General features: G+C 36.7%; 1 protein-coding gene across 1 annotated transcript; it reads right to left on the reverse strand.

The window, feature by feature from the left end:
- Positions 1 to 11,429: 11,429 nt before the first annotated feature.
- LOC141673869 (uncharacterized) lies at positions 11,430 to 12,101 on the reverse strand. Its single transcript, XM_074480598.1, has one exon. It carries the CDS (start codon positions 12,099 to 12,101, stop codon positions 11,430 to 11,432), a length of 672 nt encoding a protein of 223 aa, XP_074336699.1.
- Positions 12,102 to 14,672: the final 2,571 nt, after the last annotated feature.

Genomic DNA, 14,672 nt, shown 5'->3' on the forward strand with positions numbered 1-14,672 from the left:
TCATTTTAATCTGGTTGTACCCCGAGTAGGCGTCCATAAAGCTCAGAATTACATGCCCGGATGTGGCGTCGATCAATTGGTCAATATTTGGCAAGGGATAAGGATCTTTGGGGCATGCACCATTCAAGTCGGTGTAGTTGACACACATTCTCCATTTCCCGTTTGCTTTTTTGACCATAACAACATTTGCTAACCATTCCGGATACTTGACCTCGCATATGATCTTAGCTTTCAGTAGTTTCTCAACTTCTTCATCTATTGCTTTCTGCCTCTCTGGCGCAAAGTTTCTTCTCTTCTGCTTAACTGGTTTCCTCTCGGGGTTGACGCCCAAGCTATGCATTGCTATGGATTCATCCAACCTGGGCATGTCTCTCGGGCTCCAAGCAAATATATCAGAGTACCCTCGGAGTAATGATACCAGGTCTTCTCTGAAGGTAGCCTCGAGTCCGGATCCTATCTTTATCTTCTTAGAAGGATCGCTTGCATTAATCAGAATTGTTTCTATTTCTACATCGGCCTCGATCTTGGCATGATCCATGCTTGATACCAACTGTTGGATCCGGATATCTGTGTTATTCTTCATATAGACCTGACCCTGGGATGTTATTTTTTTTGGGTTGCTTTTCCCTTCTTCACTTGTTTCAGGGTTGGTTGCTTGCACAGTAGGATCGCCTTGGCCGAGGCCTGGGCTCAGTTCAATCTCTTCTGTGACTTGGTTGCTTTTTCGCTCTTTCGAGCTTGGTTTGGTTGCTTTTGGATCCGGGATGGATTCTATGATCTGGACTTCTTTTCTCGCATCATCCCTTGAGTGGGGGCGATGTTTCTTAATTCTTTGTTGTTTGTGAAGGACTACGGCCTTCCTCTTATTATCTTGATGGATTTCAGCCATGACCAGAGCTTGGCTATAGCATCTTTCAACGACCTCATAATCTCCCTTAACTTCTCCTACCCCGGTTGGGGTTGGGAATTTGATTTTCAAGTGTGATATAGAGGTGATTGCTTGGATCCTGGTCAGAGCTGAGCGCCCAATTATACCGTTGTAGGATGAGGGAGTGTTGATCACGTAGAATTTTATCACGTGGGTGACTTGGTTCGGGGTTGATCCAAATATCACTGGCAAGTATAAGGTTCCCTGGATCGGGACCAAGTTATTTCCAAACCCATAGAGAGGGTCCTCTCGGCATTTATTGGAGCGCACGCTCCCTAGCTTCATTCGGTCCACAGTATGCTTGAAGAGTATGTTTACTGAAGATCCATTGTCTATCAGCATTCTCCTTACTTCGTTATCAAAGATGTCAAGTGTCGCTACCAAAGCTTCATTGTGGTTCGGGTTGACCCCTTCATAATCCTTGTTGCTGAATGAGATTACCATCTCTGGGTAGGATTGGATGGAGAATACTTCGTCTCCTGATCCTGGGCTCCTAGGGGAAATGGGACCCCCTAGTACCACGTTCACTACATTCTTTCATTTCCTTTGTCTCTCTTCTTTCTGATTTGTCTCCCGGGAGATGTACTGATTTAGGTTACCCTTCTTGACTTGATCTTCAATGAATTATTTAAGGGAGAGACAATTTTCAGTTTTGTGCCCATGGGTTTCATGATAGTCGCATTGTCTATTGTAAGGCCTGCTCCCTGGGGGAGTCTGCATGGGCTTCGGTGGGTAATATAATGGTTTTCCCTTGATCTCTTTCTGTATTTCTTCCCGGGTCCTGTTCAGTGGTGTCCAGTATGGCTCTTTTCTAGGCTCTCTGGCTTGTCTAGGTGGACCGGGATCACTTTTAAATTCTATCTTAGGACCCAGTCTTTGAAATATTGGAGTGTTTTGCACAACATTGGTCTGCTGGGCTTGTTGGCTTTGCTTGAACTTCTTCTCATGTTGGTAACCCCCTTTCGGTCGGTCATCAGAAGTTTTGTTCCTGGATCCTCCATTCCGAGTCATTCTCATCGCCTGGAGAACGTCTGTTTCTTTTATGAACCTGGTTGCCATAGAGTAGGCAGCGCCTAGGCTTTGTGACTCTTTGTTTATCAACTCTATAATATACCTCTCATTGTGTTCCGGATCCAGGTTCCTCCGAAATATGCTTAGAGCATCCCTCTCATCAAGATTCGAGACTTTATTGATAGCTTCCTGGAATCTCCGCATATAAGTTGAGAGTGCTTCGTTATCGTATTGGCGGATTGTTTCCAGGTGACATATGTGCATTTTATGTGTCTTATTGGCTCTGAATCTTCTAAGGAAGGCCCCCTGAACTCTTTCCAGGAGTGAATGCTTCGTGACGGGATCCTGCTGAACCATCTTTGAGCCCCCCTTTGAGGGTCGAGGCGAAGAATCTGGACTTTGTTAGATCGTTGTAGTATTATATTTGGGCTATCTTTTTGAAGTAATTGAGGTGCTCTTCCGGATCCCCCAATCCATCAAAAGAGTCAAAGTTGTAATGTTTGAGTTTTTTCTGTCGAGGGATGGCTTCTAGGGAGTGATTGGAGGGTGTAAGGGTTTGCCCAATCTCCAATCCGGAATCTTTTTCCATTTTTCATTGGAGCTCATAAATCATATCTTTTAGATCCTTCTGCCCCCCCCCCCCATCTTCGTCGTCAGAAATGACCTCGGGGGTAGGGTCCCTCGGAGTCCTTTTGCCTTTTGTCTTAGCTAAGAGCATTTCCTCTTCCAGCTGCATCCTTTTCTGAATCTTTAGCTCAAGCTTTGCCTCTTCTTCTCTTCTTATCGGTTCCCTCATTTCTTCTAACTTTTTCTTCCTGGTTGCTTCTGTCTCCTTCTTACTAGGCTCTTTTTGATTCTTTTTTGCCTTAGTTCCGATTCGGTCGAAGACAGATCTCCTAGATTGCTGAGAGTCCCCGGACTCTTCTTGCTCATCATCTTGCTCATATTCTATCTGAGTCCGGCCTTGTTCATCTCTGTAGAGCCTGATTGCTTCAGCCAGTTCATGACTTGTTAAGTTGGCCATATGCTCATCTGCCACTGAAACATTTGTATACTTATACTGATTGAGCTCGATGACATTTCTGGCATCCCGGGGTGTTACTATCCTTTCCAAGACCGGGGTATGCTGAGCCAATGGTTGCTCCTGGAGGGTCTCTCGGTCCCCCCCCCCCCAAGGTTCGTGAGCCTGAGAGTGGTCCTGATCCTGGACCTAGGTACTGGAGGAGGGCCTACCAATCGTACTTTTTCCTACTCTTGTCATTACCACAATTGTACAAATAACTGACCAAGATTTGAGGCTAAAAATGTGGATCTAAGGTTGCTTTTTTTTATGTTTACAAAAAAATTCAGAATAACACCAAACAAACTTTCCGGGTTTGGGTAATAATACTACTGAACAAGAACAGCAGGCTCTAGAACACAAAGGCAATATGCAAACTAAAGCAGATCTGGGTTTTAAAACTATCAAAACTATCAAACCCCAGGCTTTAAGACTATCAAGATTATCAAACCCCAAACAATCAAAACTAACAAACGAGGACGGGCTCACACAAACGTGGCCTAACGTAATGAGCTCACACAAACGTGGCTAAAATGAACATTCATATACAAGAGAGGGTATGGTTGCTTTTGTTCTTACAGGTTTAAGATGTGGACTCTCTTAAGAGTTTGCTGATGAAGGTGAATCCAGGGGAACCGAGACCCAGGGATGGAGAGCCCCTCCTTCTAGCGCCAAATGATAACTCTGGTGAGCGGGGCGGCTCCTTCCGACATCGTGCCTAGACTTTCTGGGTATGAATGAGGTGCAGCTGATGTTGGGCGCCTGCAAAACAACACCGGAGGGGGGTTTTGTCCCCGCGGCGCATCCGATGTAAGAATAAGAAGCTGGTTGGGGAAGAGGAAGATAAAGGGGACTAAGGTGGCTGTGTGTGTAGGCTGAGTATATGAGAGTGTGTAATGAAAATGTTTTTCTCACCTCTAAACCCTTCATCTTTTGGGGGTATATATAGCCCAAATGTAGGGTTTAGGGGTTGTTACCTCTAGATCAGAGCCGTTGGTTCTTGGGTGCGGAGAACGCCTGACTTGGGTGGATTGCATACACGTGTCCAGGGGAGCACCACCTTCAGGGTGTCCTAACGGTCCTCTGACATGCGTCGTATTTATCTGATATGCTGGTTGTTGATGCGGGGCGCATGTGCTTGTTGGGAGCCCTCTTAGGCTTCTGGGCTGGATCCGGGTAGGCAGGTAATACAGGCCATGGGCTAGACCGTGATAGACAGGTGATCCAGATCATGGGTTCTAACCAGATTGTTTATATCCTATCAGACGATGCGCCTCAGCTTAAAAAAAACTACAAAGTTGGACAAACAGATTTGGACTTATACAGGTCACTGCCCCTGGTAATGTTGGGCCTGTAACAAGTATATAACTCCCTTACTACATAAAAGGAATAGCTGCCATAATGATTTATTAGCCACGTAGCCAGAAGTGTACTCTCTAGGTTCAAGCAACATGGATTTAGATTAGTTGTTTTGGTTCAATCAAAGTAAATCACTTGATCCTAACTGTTTATTCTCCTAGCTAGCCCATTGGGCTGGTTGGGGTAGGTTATACTTTTTTTAGAAAGTGGCATTTGAGTTATAAATACACATTCTTTTGAAAATAATTAGTTGCAGAAATATAATACCCGAGTGAATGACTTATCTTCATGGCATCCAATTTGGTTGATTTCATATCAAGCATGTTTCTAATTCAACAAAATAAGATCAATGTCCATCCTAAAATGATTAAGACAACAATATTACATATAATCTTAGTGTTTATCTCTTCATTATTACCTAAACGAGTCTAGTCCATTATTCCCAAATCTATAACACCACATAAAAGAAGTCATTCCTAAAATTAATGCTCTAATTTGTTGGTGTTTAATTAATACAAATTTTTAAATATAATAAAAAATGCAAGACACAATGATTTGTTGCAAGAATGGTAGTTGGATTTGCACTATCAGTGGAGCTTTAAATGGCTTAAAATCTCTAAAATCCAAAGTGCCGGGATAGTAGGAAGATGAAATGATGCAGGCATTTGAAATGGAAGGATTTGGTGTATTTGTTCTTTTGTATTAGTCTTTGCTTTCTCATGCTTCTATCTTTATTGGATTTTGATTCAACCATGAAAAATATATAACCACCATAAAAGGGATACAACGTACCCTTTAACTTTATCTCTACTCCACCACTATCTTAACACCATCTTTAATTTACCAAATACACCATAAAGTAAACTCGTGCCATACTCATCAAAGTTCCGAAGAAAAAAGAAAAGAAAGCCCATGATTTTAGATTACACGGAAATGGGACCCAATGACGCAAAGAAAGAAAAGCAAGCAACATGTATTCAAAATGGACGGGACAGATATGTGTGTCCCTCCCAACTACACTGACACCTAATTGGATTCTCATATTTCATGCCTTTCCATTTCTTTTTTTAATCATCTCACTAGGGAGTAGGACCCCCAGAATAACCCTAGTGCCATAACTTGGAATATATTTCATCAATAATGTAAATAAATTCATCTACTTTCAATTTATAACTATGGTGAATATTATGTTGTAATATGAATCTGTTAAAATTCAGTATTGAACATGAGGATGGAATAGTATGGTGTAATATATGACTTGTGAGATTTTGTTATTAGTGCGGGGCATGTGGGATGAGGGTGATATAGAAGTTGTGTGGGTCAGGTTTTGTTAGTTAGGTTAATGTCTTGATTCTCTATCTATGGTGAGGTTGTCAGATGTTGACATACATTATTACTACTGTATCATTCATGTGACATAGCTTTCCAATTTATCCACGCCTTTCTCATCATCATAAATCAAATCTCTTCAAATTAATACCACTACAACAAACATTAATACGTAGTGTTCTGTTTGTTCAACGCTCCCATTCATCCCTCCCCCCCTACCTATTCCATCACCATTCACCAATAATACAGTAATTATCCTTCTAACTGCACTCGCAATTAACTTCATTATCCCTAATTACAAAAACAACTGTTTTTTTTGACGTTTACTAAACGAAACTTTACCTGTTTTAGTTGGTTAATCAAGCTATTAATTAATCTATAATTTTGTCTTAAAGTTTTTTAATATTTGGGTGGCAGGATGCATGTTGAGTTCCACTTATTGTGATCCATATAAGAGTGAGGGGGTTGACAGGTACTTTATACTTATGTAATTTTCTTTAAAAGACTGGGCAAGTGGAGCATATATATATATATAGAGATATATAAATCATCATGAGATCATTAACAATCTCGAAACATAAATCAATTCATTATTATTTGAATAGGGAAAGATAACAAAAGTTGTGGGGAGAACAAATGAATAAAGGGCCCTCACTCGTGACAATGTAGATGTGATTTTGTGACACTACACCCTTTTTGTTTACCATCTTTCCAATTCTTTATTTTGATTTTTAGTGAAGCATGTTTTGGGTGCAGTACAAAGCAACACCAAGTCCCTCTTTCTCTATTCCCACTAATACTTATATTTACATATTCACGTACATGACACACCCCGGCCGAATTACAAATAATTGTTATAACGTACTCAATTCTCAAATAAATTTAACATATTTAAATTTATGGCACTACGATAATAAATTAACCAAATAATATATATTGTAACGATTAACAGTAAGAAAACAAAAAATATACATATATATGATATCAACTGAATGGGAATTAAAAAATATATACATATATATGATATGATATCAAGTGAAAGGGACGTGAGATTTGGTGGATTGTTTAATTAGTGGTACCATTAGGCCAAATGAATGATATAATACTAAGGTTAGACCGAATTTGTACATTAGATTAAGCAATTAGGCAGTGATATGTATATAATATAGAGTGGATGTAGACATAGTTATTAACAAGCACCATTATTTATATGTTGAAACAAGAAGAGATTCTATGTTGAATGACAGACTCCAGTCTTGTTTATTGGATGCCACAGGTTATCCTGCGAGTGGGGCGGCAATACACGAGATAATTATGTAAATCATAATCATCTTGATGCTTCAAAAGTTTGAGCTCCAGATCAGTTTCACTTGACCTTTTAATTTTGTGATAAATTCAGGTGAAGTGCCTGTGAAGATTCGGTAACCCCCTTCTGGCAATGCAGGTCACCTATGTAATATGGTGGAACAATACTTGAGTTTCCCATGTACCCAATGGTTTTTACCGTTCGTTGTACAATCTGTTTTTCAAATCAAACCAAAATAAATTAAACATATAATATCCTCCCGTATATTAAAAGCTTCTGTATTAATTCCGAGTCGTGAAAATGTATAGCTAAACATATTTTTTCAGTCCCAAAATACTAGGTCTTTTGACCATTTACACTTATTTTAAGGTGAATAAAAAAAATTCTAAATTTTTTTTAAATTATTTTTCTTAATAAAAATATATATATTAAATTTTAATTCAAAAAAAGAAATTTTAGAAAAAAATATGCGGAGCTGTGAATTTTATATACCTTCGTATGCGCGTAAAAAATCATAGGTACTTGTATTTTGGGACGGGGAAATATAATATACTCTAGGAGTAATAAATTTATATATTAATACTCCCTCCGTCCCAAATACAAGTCCCTTTGATATTTTTATACGTATTTTAAGATGTATAAAAGTTATAGCTCCGCATATTTTTTTTGAAAAAAATCTTCAACTAAAATTTAAAATATATACTTTTATACAAAAAGTGAAAAATAAATTATAAAACTATTATTTTTATTCACCTAAAATTAAGTGTAAAAAAATTTATATTCTGGGAGGACGAAGTTTAAGTTACGTGCATGTACGGGGCATGGATCATTACGTATTTGCTTATGTTATAGGCAAAGATGTAGTTAAATATTTGTTACTATATTTGTTTCTCGTCAACTACTCGATTAATTCAACCAGTCTAGATGCTATCACAAGTCAAAATAATTTTAGGGGTTTCGCTCCCATCAATATTTATATTGCTCACCGTGCGCAAAACGTTCCTCCTATAAACGGGTAAAGTAATATATTCTAATTTAAAATAATATAACTTTCAGTTTTTAAAATAATATAAGAAGTAACTTTTAATCTTTAATTAAAAATTAGTTGATTTGACCGATAAAAAATTAAATTTGATAACTAAAAAGGGACGGGATGAGTATTTGATAACGTGAATTAAGATAAGTCTCGTGATCTATCGAAAGAATCAACGAAGGAAAAAGCATTAGCGGCATCTATTAAAGAGACGTAATTTTTATAGCATTCCTAAGAAAAAAACTGGATTGATCTCCATTGACAGCATTTCTTTTCTTGCAGTCCTTTCGAATCTAAATTAGTTATTGATGCGATCTTGATAACACAAGAGCAGTTAATTTAAAGGATGTCTGGTTCGTGGTTAATGAGTTCGGTTAAAGTGATCGGAAACTCAATCCCAAATTTCATATTATAGGGTTTGAATTGAAAATTTAATGACTGAAAACGAGGATTTCATTTCCACTATATGATTAAATTATAGGAAAAATAGATTTTTTCCGTCACCAAAATTATCGTCTTTTTAGAAACTTAGCATTCAACTATAATTTTTTTTCTTTTACTCACTAGTGTTAGGTTCGTATTTTTTTAGTTATTAACGTTAGGTTTGAATTTGATTATTAGCATCAACTCATTTTTTTGTTGAATGATTAAAATATATAGTGGTAGTCTGAAATATTTTAATGATTTGATAATGTCTATATCTTTATATATTGTACTTCATATATCTCCCAAGACGTTTACATTGGGTGATGAGAGTTTGACATGCATTTTAAATCTCCTAAAAGATGTAGTTTTATAATTATTATTTTTTTGAATATAAATTTAACATTTAAATTTTTATATACAAAGAGAAAATCTTAAAAATAAGTTATAAAACTATGTTTATAATAAAAATATCTTGTGAGAGTTGTTCGATTTAATTCCAAATTCACATTATTATAACATTATTATGTTCGATTGTATTGATTTTTTATTTTCTTATTTCCCAAGTATTTTACTTCAATCAAAGAAATCTCCTAAAAATTTTAGTAGTATCTTCTGCCCTGCCCTGTTTATGTAGTGGTTATATAATCCTCTTAATGTTAAAAGTCTAAAACAGTTGTTGACTTATTGCTCCTATTAGGATTATATTAACATTGTTGACAAATTGGGATGCCTCTTTTTAATAATTTTGGTTTTGAGCTTAGTACCCCATCTAAAAAATAACAGATGTATATGATCTGATTTATGCGTCTGTTTAGAATGCATATACGTCTGACCATACGTTTAAAACAATATGCGTCCTTCTTATAACAGACGTATATAATCCAGATATTATATGACTCCTCCATATGCATATGACAAATTCACATGTATATAAGTTTTTTTATAAGACGCATATGACACTTTTTATATTTACTAGTTATGATTATATTTTAATAATACTACAAAATGTTGACAAAATGGTACTCCCTCCGTCCCTAAATACTTTTCCCGTTTGTGTTAGACACGTTTGCCAATGCATACTTTTGATTGTTAATATCTTTAATTTCGTATTATTATTAAATATAAAAATTTCATTGTATTAAAATACTAATAAATACAAATCCAACAAAATCGCTCATGACTATATTTGATCTTATAGATTATACATAAATTAGGGGTTAAATGGCGTTTTGGTCACTCAAGTGACCACTAACTTTCACTTAGGTCATCGAACTCAAAAAGCTGTCAGTCAACTGATCGTACTCATAAAAATTTTCAATCAAGTCACTACCCGTTAATGTCGTTAAGTTTTGGACGGAAAGCTGAATCAGCAAGTAACATGGCTTCCACGTCATGTGACCGTTGTACCCGCCCAGACCATTTAAAACCCATAAATTAAAACCCATAACCCATAATCACTACTTCTCTTCTTCTTCAGTTTATTTTCTTGCAATTAGGGTTCTTCCTTTTACCCTTATTTCTACCATGTCCACTTCCAAAAGCTCCACAACCTCAGCCCCATCTGTGAACAATTCATTTAACTCGTATAGAATCCATAAAAATAACTTCGGTGTCGATCATGGATATGATAATATTAAATGTAAGTGTGATATTGTATCACCCCTTCAAGAAGCTTGGAAAGAAGGTACTCAAGATCCGGGTCGGAGGTTTTTTGGCTGCAAGAACTATAGGGATCCCTGCAAGAAGTGCAATTTTTTTTTGTGGGCTGATCCACCCTACACTGACAGAGCCCGAGAAGTTATACATGGATTGAAGGAAAAATTGAAGATGAAAGATGTCGAATTGGCTAAAATCAAGCAAGAGTTGAGTTTCGTAGAAAGGAAAATGTTAGTAATTGATGAAGAGCGTATGGCAATGCAAAAAAAGATGGACGACGTAACAGAAATGGTGAAGGAAAAAGCTCATTTCAGAACGAAGAAGATGCTATGCTTTGTTATCTTAGTTTGCTTTGTGGTTATGTTCTTTAAGTAATGTTAATGATGTAATATTTATGTCAGAATTAGTGAATGTAATGTTATGGATGTTATTGTTTATATTTTTATGAATGAAATGCTTATGTTTATGTGATAGTATAACATTGAGATATTCGAAATAAACACAGTGCCAAAGTTATATATTAAGACCAGAAGATTAATCCATAGTGCGTACATAGAGCTATACTACATAAATAGTAGTTCAATGTCACAAATGACAAGAGTTTAAAGTACTCAAATGGTTCTAACTTTGGCATAAGTAATTCATCTACTTTTTTCTTGGGTGTGGCAGTCCTGCTACTCTCTTTCTTGGAGTTGATTTTTTCACTTGTCCCACTGCACTTGTTGGAGGTTTGTTGCTAACTGGTGGATTAGTCAAAGTTGGAGTGGTCATGGGTGGAGTGCTAACAGGTGGAGTGTTGCCGGTGCTCATTTGTCCCATATGCTTCCTCAACCCCGGATTTGGCATCTACAATATAAATAAAAAATGTATTAAACAAACCATTGATATAAACTTATGTTAAACATTTATCAACATAAACTGATGTAACTTACAAATTTCATAAAACTGCTGGTAGTTTCCTTAGGCTGTGATTTCTGGATTGAGGCCTCCAATTCATCGAGTCCTTGTGTTTGTTCCTGTTCTCTCAAGATCTCATCCATCATATCATTTTCACCTGTTGTTTCCTCTCTCCCCTGCCTCTCCAGTTCTTCCATAACTTCATCTTCTGCAGTTTGTTCATTCTTTGTCTTCTTTCCCCTGTTCCTCTTCTTTGAATTCTCTGGGAACTTATCTTTATTTGGACATTTACCCCTTTTGTGGCCAGCTTCTCTGCACAGACCACAATGCATAACTCTACCCTCATAGCTAACTCTTACCTTCTTACCACTGGACACAACACCCTCCCAACCCTCTCTCCTTCTCATCTTTTTGGGTCTGCCTTTTAGTTTTTTTTAATTAGTGGAGGTAACACCAAGTCACCTTCCACATCTTCCCAAAAATCTTCCCCCCTTATCACATCCAAACAGTATGGATAAGTCTGCATATATGTTTCCTTTAAATAACATGAGTGAACATAATCAATGGGATTCTTTCTAGTCTCTTGAATTGCAGTAACACCATGACAACAGGGTATACCTAACAAATCCCAGACTCTACAAGAACAGGACCTTCTTTGCAGATTAACTGAACAAGATGTGCCCCTACCCTTTACAACATAAGTCTCCCTACCATCCCACAGAACAGTAAGCCCACATGATTCGTTAATTGCTTCATCTAAAATTTGTTTAGCTTTTGGAACAATAACAATATCTTGTATTGACATTCTATCTCTTTTTTGATGAACTCTTGTCATAAGCATGTCATGGATTTCTATAAGCATATCAATAATAGGCATATATCTTGCTTTCAAAATCCATGAGTTAAAACACTCACTTATATTATTTTCAGTGGAATCAGTCAATGAGTGTGTCTTAAAGAAAGCCTTGGACCACATACCTGGTTCTAAGTCACTCATCTTCTCAAAAGCACCTTTAGAGGCTTGCTCAAGTGCCTTCATTGCTTTCTTATAGGCCTGGGGGTGAGTTGCTGTTGATGCTTCAAAAAATGCACTCATGACCAAATTACTTGGATGTTTGCTCTTCAAGTTGGCAGATAGGTGTCTAGTGCAAAATCTATGCTCCACTTATGGTAACAATTCCCTGATTGCCTTGTCCATCCCCTGACATATAAACAATACATGATTTAGATCAAGATGAAAATTAATTGAAAGTTGTACAAGTTGGGAAATAAGTACCTTTTGTTGGTCAGAAATGAGTGTCTTCCTGTGTCCATCTTCAAGATCAAGATCAGTTATTAACAGCTCCAGAAACCACTTCCATGACTCATAGTTTTCACTTTCAACTACTGCCATTGCTACAGGGTAAATACAATTTTCTGCATCTCTCCCTACTGCAGAAAGCAATTGGCCACCAGTCACTGTCTTCAAGAAGCACCCATCAAGGCCTAGAACTGGTCTGCAAGAATTTTTCCATCCATTCTTCAAGGCTGCATAACACACATATATTCTTCTAAATTTGTTTACATCTCCTTCTTGCAACCTTGTAGTAGAGATCTTAACTGTGTTGTCTTTGTTACTCCTTAAAACCTCACCTGCAAATTTCCTAATTTTGGCATAATGTTCTTTCATTTTCTCCTCAATACCACAAAGAGCTTGCTTCCTAACTCTGGAGCATTTAGAATCACACACATCTACCTTGAGTACCCTTTTAAACTCTTCCTGCATCTCTCCAATTTTCCAGTTTGGATTTTTCCTAATTTTATCCCCATACAGATCTACAAGATACTTGGTAGTGACTAGCTTGTTTTTATAATTCCACACACAGTTATGCTCATCTATTATTGACTTTAAGTGCCACACATCCTTTTCTTTATTATAACTTACCCACATTCTAAAAGGACACCCATGTGCACACCCAACTTGGACCCTTTTTAAGTCATCATGTAGGAACTTGTAGGGTCTACCATTAGCCATTGAACAGGACCTCACAGCTTGCTTAAAATCACTCTTACTACCAAATAACATCCCAACTTTAAATTTAATATTGTTGGCAGATGTGTTAACATTAAAGACCCCATCTACACACTTCATTTTCTGTTTATCTGGGGGAGGGTTAGCAAAACAGAACTCTTCATCACTCTCCTCACTACTAGGATAAAAACCCTCATCTGATCCAGTAGAATCATCATATTCCATCCCTGACATTTCATGTAAATTAGCTTCCCTCTCCAATTCATCCATTTTTCTTTTTTCTTCTCTACAAGCTTTCCTAATTTCTACATACTCATCATCACTACATTTATAATTATCTATTTCTTCATCAGATTCAGGGGCAGGACTCACATTATACACATAAAGCACAATATTATAATCACATTCCTTACTTAATTCAATCAATATTGGCTTACTTTCAGCATTCAGTACATAAATCTTCAATGCAGGAGTTCTAAAATAAAGGGAATCATACTCACCAACAACATCACCAAATGTGGTCTTTAAATCATTAATACCAAGGTTTTCAAAGTCGATTTCCTTATAAACCTTTTTGACATTACTTGTGTAGGAGAAATACGGAACATGAACAAAATAACCTCCATAATAGACTATCACATTGTACAAGTTTTTCCTTTTAAATATAAACAAATTAAGAACCCTAATTGCAAATATGACCATATAAAATCATATATTCAAAACAAGAATATTTAGCCCTAATTAACTGTAAAAAGTTCAGATATAACATTACTTACGTTGCTTCTTTATCGGTGGTTTGATTTGCATCTTCAAAATTTGATTCAGCTTCGTTATCCTTCTCCGTTTCATTGTTATCTCCATCAGATGCAAACAGGTAATCAGTATCATTGCTATCGATATCATCGATTGGTTGAGTTAAACGAACCTCAACACCCGATCGAGTTCGAACCATTCTTGCGATTAGGGTTTAGATCGTAAAGAGGGGGGGTTTAATTTTGGGATAAAGGGTTTTAATTTTGGGATAAAAGTTAAAAGGGTCGTGGGTTTTAATTTGGTCGGGTTTAATTTGTTGGGTGGTTTTAGGATTGGGCGGGTCAATTATCTGATGTGGCATCCGACTTATACATATTTAACGGAGAACCGTCTATAGTCAACGAGATTTAACGTTCGTGAAATTTTTAACGTGTGCAATGATTAAGTTGAACACTATTATTTCTTCAGTGACCTCATTGACAGCTTTTTGAGTTCGATGACCCAAGTGAAAGTTAGTGGTCACTTGAGTGACCAAAACGCCATTTAACCCCATAAATTAGTAGTCAATCGCTTAACATGAATAGTGTAAAAAGTCAAAACGGGAAACGTTTTTTGGGACGGAGGGAGTAATAATTAAATCTGAACCTAACGTTGGTGACTAAAAAATTCTGAACCTAACATTAGTGAGTAAAAAAAATTATAATTAAATGATAAGTTTATAAACACATAATAAGTTGGGTGACGAAAAAAATTATTTATTCTAAATTATACTTTTTTTTATCTCTTATGAAAATTATTATAATATCATAACATTCTCATTGTTATTAATCGTTATTTCCATGCCCCTATTTTCATACCCAAATCTAATTCTCGATTACCTATTTAAACCCTCTTTATTAATTG

This window comes from Apium graveolens, chromosome 7 (genome assembly GCF_009905375.1).
Source record: "Apium graveolens cultivar Ventura chromosome 7, ASM990537v1, whole genome shotgun sequence".
NCBI lineage: Eukaryota > Viridiplantae > Streptophyta > Magnoliopsida > Apiales > Apiaceae > Apium > Apium graveolens.

Bases quoted from the DNA above. Each gene is read 5' to 3' on its own strand.
- LOC141673869 (XM_074480598.1), bottom strand. From the start codon at position 12,101: ATGAGTGCATTTTTTGAAGCATCAACAGCAACTCACCCCCAGGCCTAT.